General features: G+C 33.3%; 2 protein-coding genes and 1 long non-coding RNA gene across 3 annotated transcripts; all 3 read left to right on the forward strand.

Annotated features, from left to right (window-relative positions):
• The first annotated feature begins 6,402 nt into the window (after positions 1 to 6,402).
• Positions 6,403 to 7,659, forward strand: LOC102619530 (glutathione S-transferase F9). Its single transcript, XM_006484919.3, has 3 exons — positions 6,403 to 6,660; positions 6,780 to 6,828; positions 7,067 to 7,659. The coding sequence occupies exons 1-3, from the start codon at positions 6,517 to 6,519 to the stop codon at positions 7,522 to 7,524; spliced, it is 651 nt and encodes a 216-aa protein (XP_006484982.1). The 5' UTR covers positions 6,403 to 6,516; the 3' UTR covers positions 7,525 to 7,659.
• A 6,426-nt stretch (positions 7,660 to 14,085) lies between these two features.
• LOC102619233 (glutathione S-transferase F9-like) lies at positions 14,086 to 16,000 on the forward strand. The gene is made up of 3 exons (XM_006484918.4): positions 14,086 to 14,355; positions 14,512 to 14,560; positions 15,382 to 16,000. The coding sequence occupies exons 1-3, from the start codon at positions 14,212 to 14,214 to the stop codon at positions 15,822 to 15,824; spliced, it is 636 nt and encodes a 211-aa protein (XP_006484981.1). The 5' UTR covers positions 14,086 to 14,211; the 3' UTR covers positions 15,825 to 16,000.
• A 2,437-nt stretch (positions 16,001 to 18,437) lies between these two features.
• Positions 18,438 to 23,060, forward strand: LOC102619024 (uncharacterized). Its single transcript, XR_003066337.2, has 3 exons — positions 18,438 to 18,481; positions 22,176 to 22,233; positions 22,906 to 23,060. It is a non-coding gene; the product is annotated as an uncharacterized LOC102619024 (long non-coding RNA).
• Positions 23,061 to 24,631: the final 1,571 nt, after the last annotated feature.

Raw genomic sequence — 24,631 nt, forward strand, 5'->3', positions numbered from 1 at the left:
AATCCCTTTTCTAGTAACTCTTCCACTTGGCGCCTTAATTCCTCATGTTCTGTAGGACTTATACGATAATGAGGTCCATTTGGTAATGTAGAACCTGGTACCAAATCAATTTGGTGTTGTATATCCCGAAGAGGTGGTAAACCCTGTGGTAGCTCATTGGGGAACAAATCTTGAAATTCCGCCAGAATAGGTGTCACAGCTTCAGGAATCTTCGAATCACCGTTGCTCTTTTTTCCCAATAAAATGTAGACTCTCTTTGTCTCTGCTACAACATCTATAAATTACTTCTTGCCTAACAAATAATTACCCAAGTCTTGCTGGAGAGTAAACTCCTTGTTAGGTAGGAGAATGATCTTGGTGTTGTTAAACATAAAGCTGTAGGTGTTTCTCTTCCCATCATGCACTACATTTCGATCATATTGCCAAGGTCTACCCAGTAATAGATGACAAGCATCCATAGCCACAACATCACACCAAATTTTGTCTTTATAAATTGAACCAATGGATAAGGAAACTAAGCAACGTTTCGATACTGTCACTTGATTTCCTTTCTTCAGCCATGTGAGCTTGTATGGAGTTTGATGAGGTTCTGTCTTTAAATTTAGCTTTGTTATGGCTTCTTCCGAAATGACATTTTCGCAACTGTCTAAGTCTATGACCATACGACATACTTGTTGAGTGTTAGAAAATGTATATTTATAAAGGAGAAAATCGTCATTTTACATTTTAAGTCTTACTAACAACCTTTACTTTTATGTATTTAACCTTCTTGTGATCTAATTACATGTGTTTTATTTTAATTAAGTATTTTATGTATTTTAGGGGCATCATAGTCATTTCACAATAAACGAGAGATCAAATAGCAAAACGGACATCACTTTTGAACTCATGACGGTCGAAAACCTTAGAAGGAGCATAAAAGGAAAAATGGCACTGTTCACATGTATGGTACTATTCACGTATACGGTACTGTCTACGTTACTGTTCACGGTACTGTTCACATAGACGGATCGATGACGTGGCATTGACCGATGATGTGGCATTGACTGATGAGGTGTCACGATTCTGTTGGACTAAAATTCTTATGCACTGTTGATCGATGACGTGGCAGCATATCAGTGGACCAAAAATCTCACGTACGGTACATGCATTACACAGGATTATTTTCAACCAAACTGCGTCACTGTTCACCTGGGTCAAACCGTGTTACTGTTCATCCGCGTGGTCAAACCGCGTACTGTTCACGCATACTGTTGACTGATGACGTGGCGAAATCCTGAGCGTCCAAACTGTTTTTAATCTGATGGCCACGATTTACTCAATGTATCTATAAAAAGGGAGCCTCCCCCCTAATTTGATATCTCTGAATCCATTTTTGGGATTCATTTTCTGTAATTTCTTCTCCATCTTGTATTTTCTTCGTATTTTAATAAATTTTTATTTTGCCCCTAGTTCAATTATGAGTGGCTAATTTTCTTTCAAGTTTGGGTTGAAGGTGAAGTCTCAACATGTGTCATGGGCTTAATTTGGTAAATTTATTTTCTCTTCCCCTCTAGTTTTTGTGGATGTTTTGACTTCTCGTCGATAAATAATACTAATCTTGTCTAGTACCGCCTTAGTTTCACTGGCCCTCTAGTACAAGGTTATTATTATTTGGCACGATAAGCCCTTAGCACCATATTGATTAGAGCGTGGTTCATGAGGTGTGGATTCCCCCCTCATGATTTAATTAGCATTAATACGGATTATTTAGCCCATGATGCATGTTGATACGGATCCAGATACCCAAGTACGTCATTTCAATAAATTTCGCTTCAATTTATTCTCGCCATTGCAATTCTAATTTTAGGATAATTTAAATCACTTCTACCACAATTTCAACCACCCATTTACAAAATTAATTCTACATATAATTAAAATCCACCTCCTCGTGGGATCGACACTCGTCACCATTAGTCTATTCTACAATAGATTCGTGCGCTTGCGAGTACATTAAAATTTGCACAACAATACTTTACCCCCAATTGTGCAAGTAGTCTGAAAGATATTTTGTCGTAGCCACTTGTCTTTGTCTTGACCTTTAGGAGTGAAAAATGCACGGTTCACGATCAACATTGGTCCGCTATCACCATGTTCTTCAACAGATTGAGCGCTACCACTATATCAAAAGTTGGCTCTACAACGAACTCTTCAGTTTCTTCCTCCTGATAGTCTTCGCTTTCCTCTGTGCCGACGAATAAGCCTTTACCATATTTTCCTCTATTTTTACATTCTGTCATTCGGTGCCCATTTTCTTCGCAATTAAAACAACATAATCCCGAACCTAAGGATTGGGTTTTACTGCTTTGACCGATTTCACTAGGTTTACTAGTTTTATTTGGAGGATTTGGAGGAGTAAAATTACGAAATTTGAAAGTCGGGTTTGAATTATCACGAACAGGACTTCGAGCACCCCGAAAGCTTGAGTCATTAGTACGTCGACTAAATTGCTTCTCCAACCGCAAGGCTTGTTGGTGTGCCTCTGAAACAGAGTATGGGTTAAGTAAATTTAATTGGTCTTGAAATTGAGATCGTAGGCCTCCAATGTAACGGGAAACCTATTGTCCTTCTGTCTCTGTCAAGTCATTGCGTGCCACCAACCAATAGAATTCTGTAGTGTAATCATCCACTGATCGATTACCTTGCCTTAAATTCTGTAGCTGTTGGTAAATAGTTTGGTGTAATTATGAGGCAAGAATGCTCCACGCAAGTGCTTCGTGAACTTTTCCCAAGAATCAATCTTCTTTTTGCCTTGCCTAATCCTTGTGAGCTTAGTTTGTTGCCACCAAGCTGCTGCTCTTCCACGAAATCGAGTTGCAGCAAGCGAAACTAGTTTATTTTCAGGAATTTCTTTGTATTTGAAAACTTCCTCAATGGCATTAATCCAATCCAATAATTCTTCAGGTCGACCACTTCCTTAAAATTCAGGAATGTCAATTCTCAACCCAGATTCCCATCTTCTGTCATCAGTAGACTCAGTTCTAGGTCGACGCCCAGAGAATGGGTTAGCAAAGCTTCCACTTGATTTGTCTTCACGTTCTGGAGTACGATGGCGTTCGTCAAGTAACTCTGCCATTCGTGCCATTTGTGGAGCTAACATATCAATTATGACTGTCATACTAGCCAGAGCTTCATCTTTAGAAACATCTTTTTGATTGTAAGTTGCAGTATGAGCATCGCGAGCTTTTCTTGGAGGCATTTTTTCAAATTCGGATTTAAAAAGGTAGTAGGGCTAAACTGAAAGTAAATAAAAATTTTAGGTCGAAACTATAATTAAGCAAAAGTTTTAGATTTCCGATGACGGTGGTCGAAAATCGAGTAAGGATGGGTGGATCTGAAAGATTTTGGGTTGGTAAGTATGGTGGTGGTGGTGGTTTGTCCGAAAAAGTGGTGTTTTGGCCAGAAATTCTAGATAAAGCCGGCTGTTTTGGAGGGCTTCGGTTTCCGGCGATTTAAGCGTCGATCGATAGTGAGGAATGGTGGGAAAGGTTCAGTTGATGGAGAGGAATGGATTGATGGTGGTGCTTCTGGCCAAATCATGCTGGAAAGTGGTGAACGGAGGTGGCGGCGATCGCGGCTGTTTTGGCTTTGTCTTCCGGCGATCGCGGTTGTTTTGGCTTTGTCTTCTGGCGATCTGTGGCTAACCGACAATGGAAGATGCTTGGGGTTTGATGGCCGACGATTTATGATCCGTTTAGTGGTGGTTGCGTCCGGATCGGTGACGGAAAAAGAGAGCCGGCAACCTTGGACAGTGGCCGCGGGCTGAAGGTTTTGTTTCTGTTCTGTTTCAATTTTTTTTTTTTAACTAAACGGAAAAAATCAAAGAAGGAAAAAAGGAAAGGTTTGGTGGCAGTGGCAGATCTAAAAAAATAATTTACCGGGGGCTAAATTAGATAATAGTAAAATATAAAAAATTAAAATTTTGAATATATAAAATATTTATAATTAGTCTCTACGCATTTTTATATTTTAAAAATTTTATGCAATAGACTCATTATGAATATTATTAAATTTATTGTTTGTTATATAGACAACCAAACTATCACTTATCCCATTTGATTCCAAAGATGATCCTTCATGAGTTTTATTACTGAAAATATTCGTTCTACTATTATTATATAAACTGGAAGAATTAACCATATTTTTTAGAATATAAAATATTTTGAATAGTGGGCTATCATTATTTTTAATTAAAATATATGTTTTTATATTTTTTAAAAGTCAAAGTTTAAATTTTATGGGTTTTACATTTTATAGTGACTATTTTAATAAATTTAATGGGACTAATTAAAAATTAAAATATTTTTTCTTTTATTTTTTAAATTTTTTTTTGGCCAGTGGGGGCTTGAGCCCTCACTAGTCATGTGCTGCATCCGCCTCTGTTTGGTGGTAGATGGAGTTAGATTGGTGATATCAGGTTTTGGCTCTGATACCAAACTGATGCAGCGGAAATTTAATGTTCAAAATATTTCGTTGATTCTAGAGAATACCGGACAAAAGAACAACTAAATTCACATTGATTCAAAAGAATACCGCGAATTTAGGGTTTAAAACTCGTTGATTCCGCAGAATACCGAGAATTAACTGTTCAAATACTCACAAAGAGATTTGAAAATTGAAATATTATTAAACTCAAAATTCTAAATTGAAAGGGAAATAAAATTCTAAATTATAAAGAAATTAAAAAGTCTTAAACTTTAGTTAATAAGGAAACTAATCTTAGTATAATATGGATTTCTACTCTTCATCAAAATATAACAACACCTTGAGGTGAAGCCAAGCAAAACTGTGAAGTAAATCCGATCAAAACTGTGAAATGCAGTTGACCAAAACCATAGAAGGGTCGAAGGAAGTATGCTGCTTTCGATGGAAGCTGTGACTGTCAAAAGAAGTTGCTGTAGAAGCTAGCAAAACCGCAGAAAGAGATGGGGGCGATGTGGGTGATGTTGTGCTTGCGAATTAAGATCTGTTTGGTTTGTTTTATGGATAATTTGGCCCAAAATGGATATATATATATATATAAAGAGATAATTATTTTAAAAAAATAACTAGATAGGTAAATTTTCCATGATCATTTTCAATGAAATAAGTTTAGTCTTTTTAACAATCACTTATAGAGTGATTTTTTTAAAAATAAATGTGTATATATCATAAGATCATTTATTTATTATATTGTTAACATGAATACGTGATATTTCTAGTGTATTTTAAAATTTCTCGCTAAAAAGAATGGATTTTAATTGGATAAAGTTTTGTCCTTGATAGGTTTGCGTTTTGGTCTACAGTAAGATGAGGGGAAGAGTTACCAAGGGAAATACCCTAATGGTGGCTTCTGGACTCCATCATGCGTAAGATGGGCCAATACTCTGGTGGACAGACTTTCTAGAAGACAAATGCATTATTATTCTCTTCACATTAGATTTTCAGTTTTTAATTGCAAATGGATTCATATACTTTTCATCTTTGACGAAAATCAAAATCTATGCCGAAGTCTGCACTCAAGAATTCTTCGGAATATGAAATGAGTGAGAATGCTCATGGAAATGCCTCGAATTTTTGTTTCAATAATAATTTTTAAATTATCATTGTTTATTAACTTGCAAAATGTAAAATGGGAAGTATGGCTACGTCTAATTAACTTGTGATAATCACAAGTACAATAAACTATATATGTTTTGCCTTACACCTCTTGTCGGAGTAACCATATTTCAATTACATTGCATGGTCTCACAAATGTGCCGACCTTCTAAATTAACATCGATCATTTATGCTAGGTGATCAAATCAAATAATTTGAGTTTAATCTGACAATGACTAATCTCTCGTTTTCCTTAATGTTAGGTGGAATTCCCGCTATAAATTTTTTCATTTTTTAATAAAACCACTCATATGGTGAGGCTTTAAACCAAGCCTCTGCCTGTAATATAAATCAACCAATGGAATCCCCCGCCACAAGTTGTTCCCTTCAATTTACCTTTTGTTTACGGGACAATCAGGTCTTCTGCAATGCCTGCGTGTCCTACTTCCGAAATCCAATGGTTATGGTCGCCTTCCATAAGACAAAAAAATATGGTCAAGTTACCACAGCGACGTTTGTACACTAAATGCAAAAGAGACCACGTTCATTTTCTTTCTGTCTTTTTATGAACCATAAGACAATGCACTGTACACATGATGGTATGTGCTGACCTAAGACCGAGACCGACTCAAGGCCATGTGAGGCCTTTAGAGTCAAAACTAGAATAATATGAAATGGGTTCCTGACTTCTAAGTTGCCCGAGATTGGGCCGCCTATCTTGACATAACTTTGATTCCTATCGGTGGCTGCAAATTAATATGTAATTAAAAAATAGAGAAAAATCCCACTATGGCGCCACTATATTAGCCTATATAAAAGGGATTAGCAAACTGCCCGTAGATTACGATCACAAGCTCAATAGCTGCTTTTTATCGACAGAAAAAGTTAACACCAGCAACGATGGTGGTCAAGGTGTACGGTCCGGCTTATGCTTCTCCCAAACGAGTGATTTTGTGCTTGGTTGAGAAGGAAATCGAATTTGAAACTGTCCCCGTTGATCTCATCAAAGGAGAGCAGAGAAGTCCTGAGTACCTCAAATTACAGGTTCATTAATTTAATTTAATTACTTCATTAATCGAAGATCGTGTGTATTGATGTTCGTGTTTTGATTGATTAATTGATTAATTGACTCTTATGCTTTTAATTCTAACAAAATAATGCAGCCTTTTGGAGAGCTTCCTGTCATTCAAGATGGAGATTTTATTTTATACGGTAAATACTTTTTCAAGTCTTCAGATTTAGATTTGAGTTGATTACTTGGGTAGTTTGTGATTTTTTAAAATTAGCTAAAAATTGTATTGGTAGATATGTTTCTGTTAATATTTGTTTACTTATGCTTTAGTTTTTCTAATTAATTATGAGCTTAAACATGGCATAAGTGACTTTCAACGGTACAAGTTTTAAATTCTAGGTATAGGTTTAACGTTCCAAGGTTATGATTCATTTGCAGAGTCGCGAGCTATCATGAGGTACTATGCCGAAAAGTACAGGTCTCAAGGAACCGAACTTCTGGGTAAAACAATTGAAGAAAGAGGCCTGGTGGAACAGTGGCTAGAAGTAGAGGCACACAACTACAACCCAGCAATTTACGAGCTGACCATCCAACTTTTATTTTCTTCCAAGTTTGGACGTCCCGTTGATGAAAAATTGGTGAAGGAGAGTGACGAAAAGCTTGGAAAAACGCTCGACGTTTACGAGGAGAGGCTCTCAAAGAGCAAGTATTTGGCTGGTGATTTCTTCAGCCTGGCTGATCTGAGTCACATTCCATTTACCCACTACTTGGTTGGGCCGATGGGGAGACAGCATATGATTAGAGACAGGAAGCATGTGAGTGCTTGGTGGGATGATATTAGCAACAGGCCGTCCTGGAAGAAAGTCCTTGAACTTTGTAAGACTCCTTTCGGCTGAGCTTGATTGTATGTGTTTCAATTTTCGGGCTTGTGTTTTACTTCTCTACTACTTGGTTTGTTTCTGTCTGTGGGATATGTATCTTGCATATGTGTTTCAATAAATAAATGTTTGGAGTTGGACCTTTTGTTTTTAGGCTTGAGTCTTTTTTTTTTTTATACTGCTTTTTTTTTTAAAAAAAAAAAATGGGTTAGACAGTGTCTTTTACTTTATTGCAAGTTGTTTATTTATTCAAATAGAAGAGGTCTTGTATTTTTTTTGGGTAGTAATGATATCGACATGTCCTCTAAAAATGCTGCTTTGCCGGGGTAAAAGAGTGTAATCAATCTGAGCATTTTACACGCACAAGTTACCCACAATTTCTTAACTACGGGTGGAGTTTGCATAAGACTAGAGGGTGTCTCGGCACTTGCAAAAATTTAGAAAAGTTTTGGGAATTTTATGAAAAATTAGATGTGAAAATACTAACTTCACCCGGCACTCACTTGATGCATGAACTTAATATGTTATAGGATAATAGGGTCCTTTTACATTCTTCACTAACATTAATGTGAAAGCTAAAATAAAAGTAATTAGAGGAAACAAAAAAGGACAAATGTGAAAGCAACCCCCCAATCACGTGAATAGCAAATCCCCAAATCGCAAGCTGCAAACAAATCCCAGAATTCCCATCAATTGAAAACCATTCAAAATTAATCAATGTTTCAAAGAAAAGCTGCCGAGAATTAGAAGTCAATAGCAATTCTCCAAATTCTAAAAATCCAACAATCTCACATGCCAAAGCAATACTAAATATTCATTAAGTTACTGAAAATAAAGGAAAAAAGTATCCTTCTAGACAGTTCTCTCTCAAAGAGAGCCTAGAATTGATGAAGTAAAGGATCCTTGGTGATCCAAATTTGTCACTCACTCACGGGTTGAGTGGCGGAGTGTCACTCGCAGGGTGGGTGGAAAACATTAAAAAAAAACTGGAAGGGGGAAATTGGTAAGAGTATTAAACATGGTAAGGGGAATCAATATAGTTAAAAGGGTTGGTGAGAAGTTGGTGAGTTTTTTAGTTCAACTGATCTGCTTTAAAAGGAGAGATGGACGCTGATGAATTCATACGTAAACGTGAAGCCATAAGCGTAAAATCAGAAGAAGACAATATGATCAACTTTGGGGGAAGAATGAAAGCTAAAGGACAGAAAGTTGCAGCACATTGTCTCGTTGGAAAAATATTTCATACACGTGGAGTCTCCCGTGAAGGGCTTAGAGCAACGATCCAACAAGTATGGAGATCAATAAAGGAATTGAAAGTGGAGAGTCTAGGTGAAAACGTCTTCATCTTTAAATTTGCCTCAGAAAGCAAAAAAAAGAGGATATTGCATGGAGGAGCATGGCACTTCAACAACCTGCTAATGGTGCTCATAGAACCATCCAATGTGGGTAACATTAAGCAGCAGGCTTTCAACCATACATCATTTTGGGTGCAAATTCACAATGCACCTATTATGTGAATGGATAAAGACATAATGAGGGATATAGGAAAAAAGATTGGTAAGGTTGAGGAGGTGGAAATGGATGAAACAGGGGAATGTTTTGGCTCATTTTTCTCGCCTAAGAATCTCGATAGATGTAACACAATCACTGAAAAAAGGTTGTTGTTAAAACTAGAAGATAGTGAGAGGATTTTTATTGAATCGCTTATGAAAAATTGCCTGACTTTTGCTTCTATTGTGGGCTAATTTAGCATCAATGTAAGGAGTGTCTTGAGTAAAAAGGGTAGCCAAAAGATAGTTAACATATGGAGCATGGATGAAAGCACTGACAAGAGAGGAAAGAGCCAAGCAGAGAACGATTAAGAACTTTGGAATAGGAAGCAAAGAGCGTCATAGTCAGCATTGGAAAACCAATAACAAGAAGAACGAATTCAATAAAAAACGGGCCAGGGTAAGCAATGTGTGAGAGATGGATCTGGGGCAACCCAATCTCACAATGGGATCAGCACAAAGCCAACAAAGATCATCCACGTGGAAGGATTAACTGCAGGCTCATTAATGAAGCATGGAGGGGATAATAAACAACATACTATAAACTATAGCAATGCTACAGAGATAGCTGATGGGGAGCTAATGTCTATAAAAATGAGCAATTTAGCGGGAAACAGTGAAAAGAATAAGTGGGAAAATGCATTGGAGATTGAAAAAAAGAATATGGGCTCAATGGGCCTAAATATGCTGAGAGATAGGGCTGGGCATAAACCCACAATCCATGGGTTTAACCAAATCCAAACCAAATTAAATGGTTTGGGTTGAGTAAAGTATGAAAATGGATTAAATATGGATTTTATATAAAAAATCATTTTATTATGGGTTGGGTATAGTTTACCCATGGGTCATGAACAAAACCACAATACTCAAACTTGTCAAATGAAATAAATGAAAACAAAAACAAATAAGTGAAAGGTCATTATTAAATTGTTCACGACGTGATCAATTGTTAACAGTTAGAAAAGGAAAACAATATGTAAAAACAAATCTAAATTAAATAAATGCTACTGTAAATAATTAAATGAGATGAAATTAGGGTTTGATGAAATGAAATCATTTTTTTTTTCAATTTATGAACTCATATTATACTTACGTAATTACCGCTTTTATGTTTCTAACAGTAATAAGAAAAACACCAAATCTATATTGTTGTTTTTGTATTTAAATCAAGAAAAATTATAGTAATAATGTTGAGATGGTTTTTGAGGGCATAGTTACCTAGCCATTGGAAGGAAATAATTAATAATTATGAGAAATGATATTTCGCCATTGATAAAATATTATTATGTTAGAAATTATAAAGCCTTATTATAAATAAAATTAACATTTTGTGTGCTATATTGATACTGTAGCATAAATAATACTCCATTTTTTTATTTTGATGGGATTTATTGACAATGATCCTCCATCCTGAAATTTATGAGCAATCAACCTATTGAAAAAAAAAAACACCATTTGATAGAAAATTATCATCTCAATAATTATAAGTCAAAGGATACATAGAAATTTTATTATTTTAACTAAATGGCACTCACATAAGTTTTTTTTTTATTTTCTTTCTTTGAATTTACCTGTTGATGTCATGTTTGTGGAAGTTTATTATTAGAGTTTACGTTCTTATTTATTGAGAATTAATGATTTTTGTGATTAAACTTTATTTTAATTTTCTAGTATTCTTTAATTTAAGGATTAAGTTATTGTAAAATTTATTATTTGTAATTTTTATCCACTATATTTTTTTCATATTTTAGTATGAATTTAATCATTAATAAAAATTGAATTAAAAAAATAATTAATAACAATTAATAATTATTATAATTTTTATATAATTAAATTTATCAAAATAAAAATTATTTTGATAATAAATTTCAAACCAAACCCAAATGGATTGGTTTGGGTTGGGTTGAAAACATTTGAATTGGTTTGAGTTGAACCAAACTTTTATGGTTTAATTTGGATTGTCTTAAAACCCAATCCAAACCAACGCATGCCCACCCCTACTGAGAGACAATATGGACCAAATACAAAAGCATACTGAAACAGAAGTAGCTGGGATATGCACATTTGTGAAAGATAAGAGGAAGAAATCAAGAAATGGAAATTGGAAGTAAGGGAAAGAGTAATTACACGGGCCGGAAATGTTGGGCTAATTTCACTCAAGCGGCCCGTGGAAGAATAAATAAAACCAAGCCCAGAATGCAAAAAAATTAAAATGAGGAGCCTGGGTGATTCACAAGCCAAGCAAACTCAACTTTCCCCAGTAAAATTTAATCTTTTGTGGGTGGAAGAAACAAGAAGTTTGAAATATGGACAAAGGAGGTTTACAGAGAATGTAGCGGCAGAGGCTGGAAACCAACCCCACTGACAGCCATGAAAATCATAAGCTGGAACGTTTGAGATTTGGGGAATCCCCGAACGTGCCTAGCATTGAAGAAAATCCTCCAATTGCAGAAGTCTCAGCTGGTGTTTCTTTATGAAACCAAATTGACAAATGTGCATGTCAAATAAGCGTGTAGAACGATGATTCTAGATAGTTATTTTGCTACTGATGAAGTTGGAAAGACTGGTGGCTTTGCCTTATTATAGAGTAAGGATATTGATATTCAACTTAAATCCTACAACAGACACCACATAGGCATGCATGTTCAGCACGTGAATGGGAAATTTTGGAGATGCACAGGAGTATAGGTACCCTAAATCAAATACAAAAAAGCACAGCTGGACTCTTTTGAGAAGAATGTCAGGTTTGTCCTCTCTCCCATGGCTGTGTTTTAGTGACTTTAATGAGATCCTGTATTCAAATAAGAAAACTGGGGGTTTGGATAGAAATGCCAATGTGATTGCCGAATTTAGTGATGCTGTGAAAGAATGTAAGCTAATTGATTTGGAGAGTAGAGGTCATCCGTTTACTTGGTCTAACAGACAACTTGGACCATATTGCATAGAGAAAAAATTAGATAGATTTTTCTACAACCAAGAATGAAGAGCTGAGTTTCATGTTGATCTAATTTCAACTTGATCCATTGGGAGTTTGATCACTATCCGAATATGATTAGAGAACGGCAACGAAGTCTTGTGTATGAGAGAAGAAATTTCAATAGAATTCACTATGAGAATATGTGGAGCTCCTATAAGGCATTCCAAAATATACTGAAAATCGAGTGGCTTAAGTGGCATATAAGTACAGAAGTCAACCCCGTGCTAATGTTCAAAACAATTGCCAAAAGCTCAATGACTTAATTGCCGTGCTCATGTTTTGCATAATAGAACTCCACGATTTGATTGAAAAAGTCCCAAAACAACAGTAAGCTCAGAATCTGGTTTGGAAGCTGCTGGTGCTGCGGCTGCAAGTCCTACTGTTACTTGTTTGCTGGCTCCTAATTTCTTGGGACTACCTGATCCATAATGTTGTGATTTGAAAGAAAATAAAACGGAGAAGTGGTGAAGTTAAAAAAAAAAAAAGAGAGGCGAGCATATATAAAGCAGCAAAACCGATTAACCAGGAGCAAGAACAACCAGCGCAAAGTTCAAGCAACCTGAATGCAGAAACCGGAGCCAGATTGAATTGTAAAGACAATGGACTAATGGAGGTATGCAATATGGAGCAGGTGGTTGATGACCCATTAATGCTAGGGTATAGGATGGCAAAATTTCAAAATATAAACTGCATAAAGCAGGTCAAGATACATGTTGGCGTGAAAATTTTTTCTGGAAAAATGGGTGTTAAAGCGAGAATTGAAGAAAAGTGCGAAAATGTGAAATTGGCTAAGGAAGGCAAATGACTCCTAGTTTTTTGGGGACTACCTGATCCATAATGAATTTGCAATCATTAATATCCACACCTGCCACATTCACCCCTGCCACGCCCACGACCACTTTCATCGCCATAACCACGGCCACTACTATCACCATCTCCACGGCCACCATCACCGGCAGGTTGTCCACAGTTGGAAGCTAAAGTCCTTATAACTATTATTTGTTAATTGTTTCCTAGGACAAAAGGCAGAATATACTTGTCATAGTGTCGACCGTGCTCATAGTTTGCATAATAGGACTCCACGATTTGATTGAGAAAGTTGTAAAACAACGGTAAGCCCAGAATATGATTTGGCAGCTGTTGGTGTTACGCCTACTAGTCCTGCGGTTGCTGGTTTGCTGCCTACTAGTTTCTTGGGACTACCTGATCCATAATGTTGTGATTTGAAAGAAAATAAAACAGAGAAGCGTTGAACTTAAAAAAAAAGGGTAGAAGCGAGCATATATAAAGAGCAAAACCAATTAACCAGGAGCAAGAACAAGAAGCACATAATTCAAGCAATCAAATGTAGAAACCGATGTCAGGTTGAACTGCAAAGACAATGGACTAATTGAGGTATGCAACGTGGAGCAGGTTTAGGGGAGAGGATGGCAAAATTTCAAAATACAGACTGCAAAAAGCAGGTCAAGATACCTACTGGCGTAACTTGCTGGCGTGAACAATTTCCTTGAAAAATGGGTATTAAAGTGAGAATTGAAGAAAAGCCCGAAAATGTGAAATTGGTTAAGGCAATTATCTCCTAGTTTCTTGGGACTACTTAATCTATAATCAATTTGCAATCATCCATGTCCACACCTGCCACATCTACCCCTGCCACGCCCACGACCACTTCCATCGCCATAACCACGGCCGCTACCATTGCCACTGCCACGGCCACGGCCATCGGCAAGTTATTTATGTAATTACAAAGAGTGTTTATAGAAAGAGTTAATTATGTCTATTTTTTAATTGGCCGGGTTATTACAGATGGGGTGTGTCCAGTATTTTACTGGGGTGTTAGAAGCAGTCACTCCATCAAGAAAGTGCCTCCAATTTAATTTTTGTTTTCAAAAGTCAATTCTTTACGCGAGTCTTTCTATGGAAATTGTAAGTTTATTTATTTTTTTTTTCCTTGCGTGAAAGATAGGACAATACACATGATGGCGTGCGCTTATCTACGACCTTCCTTGACATAACTTCCTACCAGTGGCTGTAAATTAATATATAATGAAAAAATCCCACTTTGGCACTATATTTGCCTATATAAAGGGGATAAGCAAACTGCCCAGCATCACAAACTCACTCACTGCTTTTTATTGAGAGAAAAAGTTAAGAAAGAGAATAGCAAAAGCAACAACAATGGTGGTAAAGGTGTATGGTCCAGCTTATGCTTCTCCCAAACGAGTGATTGTGTGCTTGATTGAGAAGCAAATCGAATTTGAAACTGCTCCCGTTGATCTCATCAAAGGAGAGCATAGAAATCCTGAGTACCTCAAATTGCAGGTTCATTAATTTAATCAGCAATTTTTTTTTTATAAATATATTATGCATGTATGCATTATCTAATCACTTCATTCATTAATTGATGATCGTGTGTCTCGATGCTTCGATTAATTAATTACTCTTTTGTTTTCAATTCTGACAAAATTATATATACAGCCTTTCGGTGCTCTGCCTGTCATTCAAGATGGAGATTTTACGTTATACGGTACTCCTTCCACTTTCAAATTGAAATGTAAAATTTAATTAAGAGTAAATACTTTTATGTCTTTAGATTTAAGTTAATTAAACAGATAGTTTGTGAGATTTTTTTCTTAAATTATCCAAAATGGTATTGAAAATTTTGTTTTCGTTAAACTTTACTTGATTATTCTTTACTTCAAGTCGGTTGCATGTAGGGTTGGCAATGAGATGGGATGTGATGAGATTTATCAATTTCAGTCCCGTCCCGTATATGTACATGGGATAAAAAAATGTCTCAGTCTCGTCCCTATATTTTTTTTAGGACAAAAATATGTTCAAATCCCCTCCCCAAAGAGATGAGATCCTGCGGGATCCCATCCCAATTAAAAAACTTTCCATTCTTAATCAGCAATGAGGCGGGATGGGACGGAATTTGTCAATCCCACTTCCGTCCCGCATATGTAATTGGGATAAAAAAATGTCTCACACCCGTCCCTAAATTTTTTTATGGTACAAAAATATGTCCGAATCCCGTCCTAAATGGGATGAGATCCCGCAGGATCCCATCCCATCGGGAAAAATTGTCATCCCTAGTTGCACGCCAATTTTGTTTATATTTTAAATTATTATGTCAGAAAAATTCTATTCTATTATTGAAAAATCATATCCATATATAGTTATGAAAAGTAACTGCACAAACATTTTGGATAACTTCTTAAGATAAAAGAGGTAACAGAGTAAATCAAGCAAACTCTAGAGATTAAAAGGAAAATTTAAGCTTTCAAAATTACTAGTTTTGTATTCTAGTTATAAGTTTAACATTTCAAGTTAATGATTCATTTACAGAATCTCGAGCTATCATAAGGTACTACGCCGAAAAGTACAGGTCTCAAGGAACCGAACTTCTGGGAAAAACAACTGAAGAAAGAGGCCTTGTGGAGCAATGGCTAGAGGTAGAGGCACACAACTATCACCCACCAATTTACGAGATGACTGTGCAACTTTTATTTGCCTCCAAGTTGGGACTTTCTGTTGATGAAAAATTGGTAAAGAAGAGTGAAGAAAAACTTGGAAAAGTTCTTGATGTTTACGAGGAGAGGCTCTCAAAGAGCAAGTATTTGGCAGGAGATTTCTTCAGCCTGGCTGATCTGAGTCACCTTCCATTTACTCAATACTTGGTTGGGCCGATGGAGAAGGAGTACATGATTAGAGACAGAAAGCATGTGAGTGCTTGGTGGGATGATATTAGCAACAGGCCATCCTGGAAGAAAGTCCTTGAGCTTTATTAGCTACCTTGGCTGAGCTTGATTTCATGTAATTTTAATCTTGAGGCTTGTGTTTTTACTCCTGCTTCCTAGTTCGTTCGTGTGTTTGGTATCTTTCTTGTGTCTTTTTGCTTTTAATAAATAAATGCTGGGGGCCTTGGAGGACAGATATTAAATAAATGTTTTTAATACTTTTTCAACTGGTTGTTCATAAACACAATATTTTCAATGGCTATATGCGTGAAAAAAACAAAAAATTCCATCAGAAATGAAATTATCATGATTTTTCTCTGGTTGTTTATTGAAAACGTATATATTGTAGTTTAGTCTTCCTGAAAATGATCTGGATATGTCTTACAAAACAATGCTGCTTTGCCTGGACAAATGAACAGGACAAATTTGGCCGCATTTTTCTGGGACAAGCCAAACACCAAAATATTTACCGAAGTTGCATTAGAGTGTAACCATATATAAATGGGTAAAGGAATCCGTCTCCAAACTTGATATATGTATATAATAGCTGATTGGATTCTTAATCACTTATCTTACCAATCAAACAATTTATCATTTAATCAATAGCTAATCACATTTAAGAGGTTACTTAAAAATTAAGTAAGTGAAAATGTCTTAATTAAATTGCATGTGCCAACGATACTGCATCGTAGGGGTGGGCATGGTTTGGTTTGGGTTGAATTTTAAGTCAACCCAAACCAAACCATAAAAATTTGGATCACCCAAACCAAACCAAACCATTTGGGTTTGGGTTTGGTTTGAATTTTATTATCAAAATAATTTTTATTTTAATAAAATTTAATTATATCAAAATTATAATAATTATTAATTGTTATTAATTATTAAATTGATATTAAAATATAAAAATATATAGTGGATAAAAATTATAAATTTTACAATAACTTAATCCTTAAATTAAAGAATACTAGAAAATCAAAATAAAGTTAATCACAAAAATTATTATTTCTCAATAAATAAGAACGTACACTTTAATAGTAAACTTTCACAAACATGACATTAACAATCTAATAATAAATTTTGCCACTTGTTATTTATTTAATTATGTAATATTTGTTTTTATTTATCGTTTTGGTAGTTTTGCGTTATGTTGTCTTCTTATATGTTTAATTTTAGGGAGATTGCCAGTTTCTCCCCTACAGTAATCAACATATATTATTTTTTCCCCTTCTGCTTTTATAATGGCCAAAAACCCCCATAATAGTATAAGTTTACAATATTACCCTTATTTTCAACTACTCTTTTATTTATATTTATTCTAAATTAAATAAATCACATGAATAGAAACTAAATAAAAAATAAAGCATTAAAAATAAGAAATATATGTTTTGATATGAACAAAACAATTAATAATAAAATTTTTTTATACTTATTTATTTTGTGAAAATTTTCTTATAATAAATATATAAGAAAATTATTAGTCAAATGATAAAAAAATTATTATAAGAAAACTTGAATGACAAATAAAAATTTATTATAAGATAAATAATAAAATATTTTACCTATACTTTTTACATTTAATTTTAAAATATTACAAAATATTTATTATAAGAAAATGTTCACAAAATAAATAATTACAAGAAAAAAGTTTTGTAAATAAGAAAAAAATTTTATGTTATTTACAACAATATTTATTTAATTTAAATTTATTTTTACTGTTATTTTCATTTTCTAACTGTTGACAATTGATCACGCTGTAAAAAATTTAATGGTGGTCTTTCACTTATTTGTGTTCATTTATTTTGTTTTCATTTATTTCATTTGAAAAATTTGAGTGTTGGGGTTTTATCTATAACCCATGGGTAAACCATACCTAAACCATAATAAAATGGTTTTCTACATAAAACCCACATCTAACCCATTTTCATGATTTACCCAACCCAAACCATTTAATTTGGTTTGAGTTTGGATAAACCCATGGGTTGTGGGTTTATGCCCACCCCTACTGCATCATCATACTAGTCGTCAATTACTTATAACCACCATGTATATCCATGCAAGATCCTCCATTAATATAAATTTCTTAATGTGGAAGTTATACAGATATGCAGCCACCATGTACATCCATGCATGATCCTTCATTAATATTAATTTCTTAATGTAAAAGTTATACCGATATCCACACACATACTTAATTACCAATTTAAGATTTCTCACCTAATAAAAAAAGTATCATTATGTTTTTGTATTATATTATTGGGTCTGATTATCAAATTTCGCGGTTTAAGCACCATCAAATGACTAAAAATTAAATAAAACCTGACTATTTGATATGTTTAAACTATAGATGCCTATACTTTTTTAACCATAATCTGCAAATATTTTTGGTCATATATATCAATCAACTATTATGTATACTCTAAAAATTAATATTTATATATTGAGTATTTTTATGAAATCTCACGATCACAGAATTTATGGTAACCAAATTAAGCATCTCTCCATCCTAATTATATAACGTTAGGTGTACCGACAACAACTCATAGGATAGAAAATTAATGATAATATAGCGATGAGTAACCACTTGATAACGTGTTAGATTTATTCAAAGAATATATATATATATATATATATATATATACACACACACATACATACATATATAAGAATTAAGAGCATAGATGGATCACGCGTGGCTACAACTGAATAAGGTTAAGTAATGCATCGTAATTTGGAAACAATTATAGCTGTACTACAAAGTTATTTTATTATTATTATTATTATTATTATTTTGGTAAATGCTAAGTAACTTAGGGGCTCCCTATTATTTTTCAAATGATAGGTTTAAAACGATATTATTACTTTAGCATCACTTCATCATAATGTTCATATCACAAGTAAGCGTCAAGAAATAATTTTAAGGTTATTATCTTATGTCTTTAGAAGTTTTCTCTTATGGCTTTGGAAGTTTTCTCATAATAATTATTGGATTCACCATGCACTACATAAGCTTCTAAAAGTCTAGCAATGAATTCAGTCAACTCAATCAAAAAACTATTTGACCACACAAAATTATTAATTATTGCTAATCATTATTTTTCAGTTAATTCTATTCATTTTTAAAAATTAATTTTATTTCCCATGTTTTTAAGAAAGGGGCGTCTTTTGACTCTATTAATTCAAAAAAAATTTACTTCAATATTTTATAATAAATAGAAGTATGATATTAAAATAAATGTAACAATGTATACATTTTAAAATAATTTTAATACTTTACAATCTTATATTATATTAAACTAAATTTTATAATAAATAGAAATATAATATTAAAAAATATAAAAATTTAAATTATTATTATTATTATCATATAAAATAATTTTAATATAATTAATACATGAGATTTATTTTATTAATTGCAAAATCTATTTAACCCAAAGATTTTTTGAAAATTTTTATAATAAATGTAAATATATTATTAAAATATATAAAATAATTTACATCTTAAAAATATTTTATATATTAAAAAATTATAATATTATTAACTTATTAGCTAGACAAATTAAACATTTTGAATTCAATTTTTTAATTATTATCTACTAGGAGTATTATAGTTAAAATGAGATTTTGATATCCCTTGTTGAAACATTTGGGGTCTACATACTCATTTATCTAAATCTTAGTGGTGTAGATATCTTTTTTTTAATATTAAAAAATTATTTAAAATAAATAATTTTTTTTTCTTTTTCTTTTCTCTCTTGTATACTCTTTCTCGGGCATCATCCTTCATCGCTGCTCTGTCCATCACCACCACACATTTCATCCAATCGATCTATCGCCACCTACAACACATGATGTGTTTTGTCGGATTTTGTAAAATTTCGTGAATAAGCGATTCGTTTAACCTCTCCTTAGCGCATAGATTTTGATTTTGATTTGTCATAATCCAAGATTTCAACAATTTCAATTTGAAATTTGTGTTAAATTATGAATCAATTCAAGAAAATGAGAGACAAGGAGAGAGGATACGTTCACGAGCTCGGGACAGGCAAAAGAACAAAAATTGACTTTAAAGCTGATTTTGGTTTGAAGCCCGTTTTGCTTATTTGGGTCCAGGAGGAACCTATTCGGGGCTGGCAACCTAAAAGGCCGAAAAGGGGAAAGAAAGAAAATGAAAGTGGATTTTTTGGATCAGTACGCTGGTACCCCACAAAATTCCTTATAGAATTCGTCTTTAATTAAAATTACTTAAATAACATAACACATATTAATTCATTTTTTGTTTTGAATGGAAACTCAATTAAACACTCACATAAATTATAATTTTAACAATTTTTTTGCATCCACCCATTTCATAGTTTATATTTATATTTTAAATTTTAATTAAAAAATATTTTTGGAGAGAAGTAAAAAAGTTTAGAGTTATGAGAAAAATTGAAGATAAAATTAATACATATTTAGGGTTTATATGCAATTTAAAAAGAAGTATTTTTTTTTTTGGGTAACGTTTTATATAAAGATGGTTAATTTTTACATATCAATTTGTATTTTATCAATTTAACTGAGAGTACTTTAAGAAATAAATTCAAAAGAGGTATTATAAAGATTTAAAAAAAGGGTGTTAAAAGCTCTACTCTTTCTAGATTAATACCAAGGCCAAAAAAAATAACGTTAGTGACTTCTATTCATTTTGTCTATATTTATTAGTATTGGGTCTGAATTTTTGAAAATTTTTCGAGGATTGGATTGGTTTTCAACTTGCCCTAACCCAACTCAATCTTGATTTTAGAGAAAACTTGAATACCAAACTGCTATGCCAGTTGTGTGATTAAGTGGATCCAAAATGAATTCTCTAGTTCTTTCTCAACGATCACCAATCTACTATATTTGGGGAGTGAGATGAGAGTTAAAATTCTTTTTTGTTACTTTTCTAATACGCAGATTCACTGTAACGCCCAATTTTTATTTATTTATTTTTCCTCTTTTGCCCTTATTAAATTGAGTAGGATAGTTATTATTGAGTGTTTGTGTGTGAGTAAAATTTATCGGATTGTTTTAAATAAGTTACGTAAGTTATTAGTTTTTTTTAAATATTTATTAATTACCAAGTATTTAAGAGAAAACCACCTTTTTAAGAAGCCGTCTTTTATTTTTTACACCGTTACAAACCCTAGAAAGAAAAGAAGAAAATATAAGTCTTTGGAGAAGGAAAAGAAAGTTTTATCACTTCCTTTGTTAGTGTTTGCCTTAAGGTATTTAGTATTTCTTCAACTTATATGATTTATTTTTATGGAATTGTTTGCCTTTAATTACTTGTAGTATGATTTGGGTATTATATGTGTGTTTGTAATGTTGTGATGATATGAACAGTCTCTATTCCTTGCTTGAAATCATTTTCTTTAGTTAGAATCACGTGAATATCTTACATATCATGTAACTAGACATCCTAGGCTTTCCATTGATAGGTTTTGTGTTGAAATCGTCTGAGTATGCAAATTGTTATGGGTTTTCGAAGTTGGGTTACTGGTGCTGGAAAATTCCGATTTTCAGCAGCGGTTCTCAACTCTGGAAATTTTTGTATAAGGTTACACATCCTTTAAAATTATGGCGATTTTTGTGCCAACTGATCTATGTCTCCTATGCTTGCATGTTTAATTTCGTAGTTTTATTCTGTATGGTTGAATTACTAAAAATCGTAACATATGGCTGCTGCAAATCTGGAAACTGTTTTCCAGAATTTCAGAAGCTGAAACGTGTAACAGTTGGGCTAGTTTATGAATATTACAGGCCATGTTAGGATTTTATAATGCAATTTCAATCTTTCCTCTGTCTTTAAAAACTGGAATCGCGATTTTTGGGCATGTAAAATAAAAGATACGAATTTTTGAAATTCTGTTTTCAAATCTGGAATTTTCTGGACGGGTTAGATGTTCTCGGAAATAAAACGTTTTCAAATAGTTTCAGGAGTCCAAAAATTATGAATTTTGATTATATGCTTTTTGAATGTGTCTTCTGTAATTAGAAAAAAGAAGCATATTATTTCGAGTACCAAAGAATATTTTATGAATTTTCTAAGTGGAAAATGTCTGTTTTGGTCAGTGCTGGACAGTTTTTGTTACTTTGGTGAAAGGTCAATATTCTGACTCGATTTTGACTTGTGCTGATTTTTTGTGAAATATTGTATGCAATGCTATGCATGTTCACAGTGCCTCTGTAAATTTTCATGGTTTTCTGACATGTGTATAGGTTATTAAAAATCAGCATGTGCAGGATACTCATAAGTATAGGATATGTTTAGAATATGTATAAGTATTAAGGTAGTATTAGTGTATATGATTTAACGATGATTGGGATTATGTTTAAGGTTAGAGTTGATATTGATAAGAATATTTTTTATGATGATTTTAGGACGTGGGTGAGCTCGTTGGTTGTTCTTGAGGTATTGAATTGATTGCTACGGATCGAGGTAAGTAGATACATGCATGATGTGCTTTAAAATAAATGCAATTTACGTTACAAAAATTATGTTTAAATGGAAATTTTTACAAAACTGATTTCTAAAATATTTAAATGAATTTTGTAAAATAAAAATATTTTTAAATGAATTTATATAAAATTATTTTAAAATGAATTTTTCTTAAACAAAATGTTTTCTTAAAGAATTTTCTAAAAGAATTAAATGATCAAAGAAAGGTTCTTAAATGTTTTAGAAGACTTTAACTGCTATTTATGAAAGAATGTATGGTGGATTCAAAAATGTTTTGGCTCATAGTCCGTAGTAATGTATATGATGTTAATGTTATGATGTTATGAAATGTTATGGCCAGCTTGCTGGTATGATGATGATCTTGTGCACAAGGATGTTACGAACAATGTGGGGTATAGTACCCTGAATGAGGAACAATGCGGGGTATAACACCTTAAATGATGAATGATGAATGATGATGACTACGAGGCATGAGCTACCAATGTTTACGCTTTAATGTTTTTATAAATGTTTTTATATGAATCCACCCCTTATGCTAAATGAAGATGTTGTTATAAAATGTTTAACGATTCTTGACAAAGGTTTTCAAATATTGTGCATGGATTTGCTTACCAAGTTGACGGCTCACCCCTCGTCTCTAATATTTTGCAGATTGATTAGAAATGTGGCTTGGGTGCTTAGATGGAGAATTTTTCTTAGTGGATCTTTGGAGTTGCTTTAAAGATTAAATTTGGCTAGACTTTTTATTTTGGATTAGAGACTTTATTTTGGAGAGTTTATTTCATATGTTTTATGTAAGGATTCAGTTGGAGTATGAATAATAGTTGTTTATCTTGAGATTTATTAATAAGAATAAATGATGTGAGGTTTCATTCCAATTTTACCCTTGTGTTTTCATGGGTAATTTTTGGGGTTTTACATTCACGATATCAAAATTTTGGCTATGAGAATTGAGAAATGAGTGGATGCTTTCTCATTGACAGTGATAAATCTTGCTTTGGATGTTTTCTCATTTTGCTCGTGGCCTTCCAGCCGTCACAAGAACTTTCTCCCTCCCTCCCTCTCTCTTTTTTCTCATGTGTTGTGTATGCTTTCATTTTATTTTATTTCCAGCGTATGGTTTGATTCATTAAGTATGTGTGTGGCATAAATTGTTTAAAGATGCAGTGGGAAACAGTTGAAAAATTGATGTTTTGGTAGTCACATGAATTGGATCTTCTTCCCCTTTGAAAAGAAGAATTATAATAAACGAAGATTTATAATTTACCACGAAAATTATATTTCATGTTTGTTCGGGGTAAATAAAATGAGTTATGATGGTTTATTTTATCAGATTTACATTTAGTATTGAGCTAAATTTTATCCTAATCTTTAAGATTTAAGTTTGCTCTTATTTAACTCAGATTAACTCAATGGCTTTGAAGCTGTTTTATTTATCAATGTAATATGTAGTTGAATATTTTGAATTTGGTGATATTTCATCATTTCCTCTTTTATTTGTTCATCCATTTTCAACTTGCTCTGACCCAAATTAGTAATCCAACCGAATTATTAATCTGAATCCTATTGCAACCGGCACTGGATTGCAACCCGAAGTTAACATCTCAAAATTGAAATAAACTATGATCCCCAACTGAATCGAATCAAATTTGAAATAAACTATGATCCCCAACTGAATCGAATCAAATTTGAAATTAAACCATACGGTCCATACCGAAATAATTTTTCAACTCGTTTGAGTTGAATTCTTAAACCTAAATGGATTGCAAATTGAACCGAAAATTGGAAAAACTGAACCACCTCTCTAACTTCTAATGCTAACTTAATTGAGTTAATTCCAATTTCACTTAAATTGGATAAATATATAAGTTATTTTTTCTGCTAATCTAATTTATATTGATGCCTTGTGCATTTGTCATTTTGATTTGTGATATGATTTTCTTAATTTTGTTTTAGATATAAATAAGCATATAATATGTTTGAAATCAAATGGGGATTGGTACCGCTTTTAATTTCCCGCTCAATTCAGGGATTATTGGGACATCTCCTATCTAGTCCCACTTAAAATTTTTTTGGGTATGGTGTGGGTTCGGAGATTGCTTCCAAGTTGGGTGCGGGCGCAAGGATCATGACCGAACCCTCCCCATTGCCATCAATATTGCTAAATTAACAAGCATGAGCTCGAATTTCTTGGTGTGAAAAATTTAGGCTACTCTACCAATAAGTTCGCATGGCTGAGCTTGGATTACATTTTGTTCCTTACTTATATTTATCAGCTCCATAGGGTTGTTAGCTGTAGTTTTTAGGATTCTATGGTTCAGAATACTATTGAATTAATTGTTTTGTTTTTACATAGACTGATAAAAAAGACACGTCC

Source organism: Citrus sinensis, chromosome 4 (assembly GCF_022201045.2).
Source record: "Citrus sinensis cultivar Valencia sweet orange chromosome 4, DVS_A1.0, whole genome shotgun sequence".
Taxonomy (NCBI): Eukaryota; Viridiplantae; Streptophyta; class Magnoliopsida; order Sapindales; family Rutaceae; genus Citrus; species Citrus sinensis.

Coding starts and splice junctions, on each gene's coding strand:
- LOC102619530 (XM_006484919.3), top strand. CDS start 6,517: ATGGTGGTCAAGGTGTACGGTCCGGCTTATGCTTCTCCCAAACGAGTG. Junction 6,661..6,779: donor CTGAGTACCTCAAATTACAG/GTTCATTAATTT, acceptor AAAATAATGCAG/CCTTTTGGAGAGCTTCCTGT. Junction 6,829..7,066: donor TGGAGATTTTATTTTATACG/GTAAATACTTTT, acceptor ATTCATTTGCAG/AGTCGCGAGCTATCATGAGG.
- LOC102619233 (XM_006484918.4), top strand. CDS start 14,212: ATGGTGGTAAAGGTGTATGGTCCAGCTTATGCTTCTCCCAAACGAGTG. Junction 14,356..14,511: donor CTGAGTACCTCAAATTGCAG/GTTCATTAATTT, acceptor TTATATATACAG/CCTTTCGGTGCTCTGCCTGT. Junction 14,561..15,381: donor TGGAGATTTTACGTTATACG/GTACTCCTTCCA, acceptor ATTCATTTACAG/AATCTCGAGCTATCATAAGG.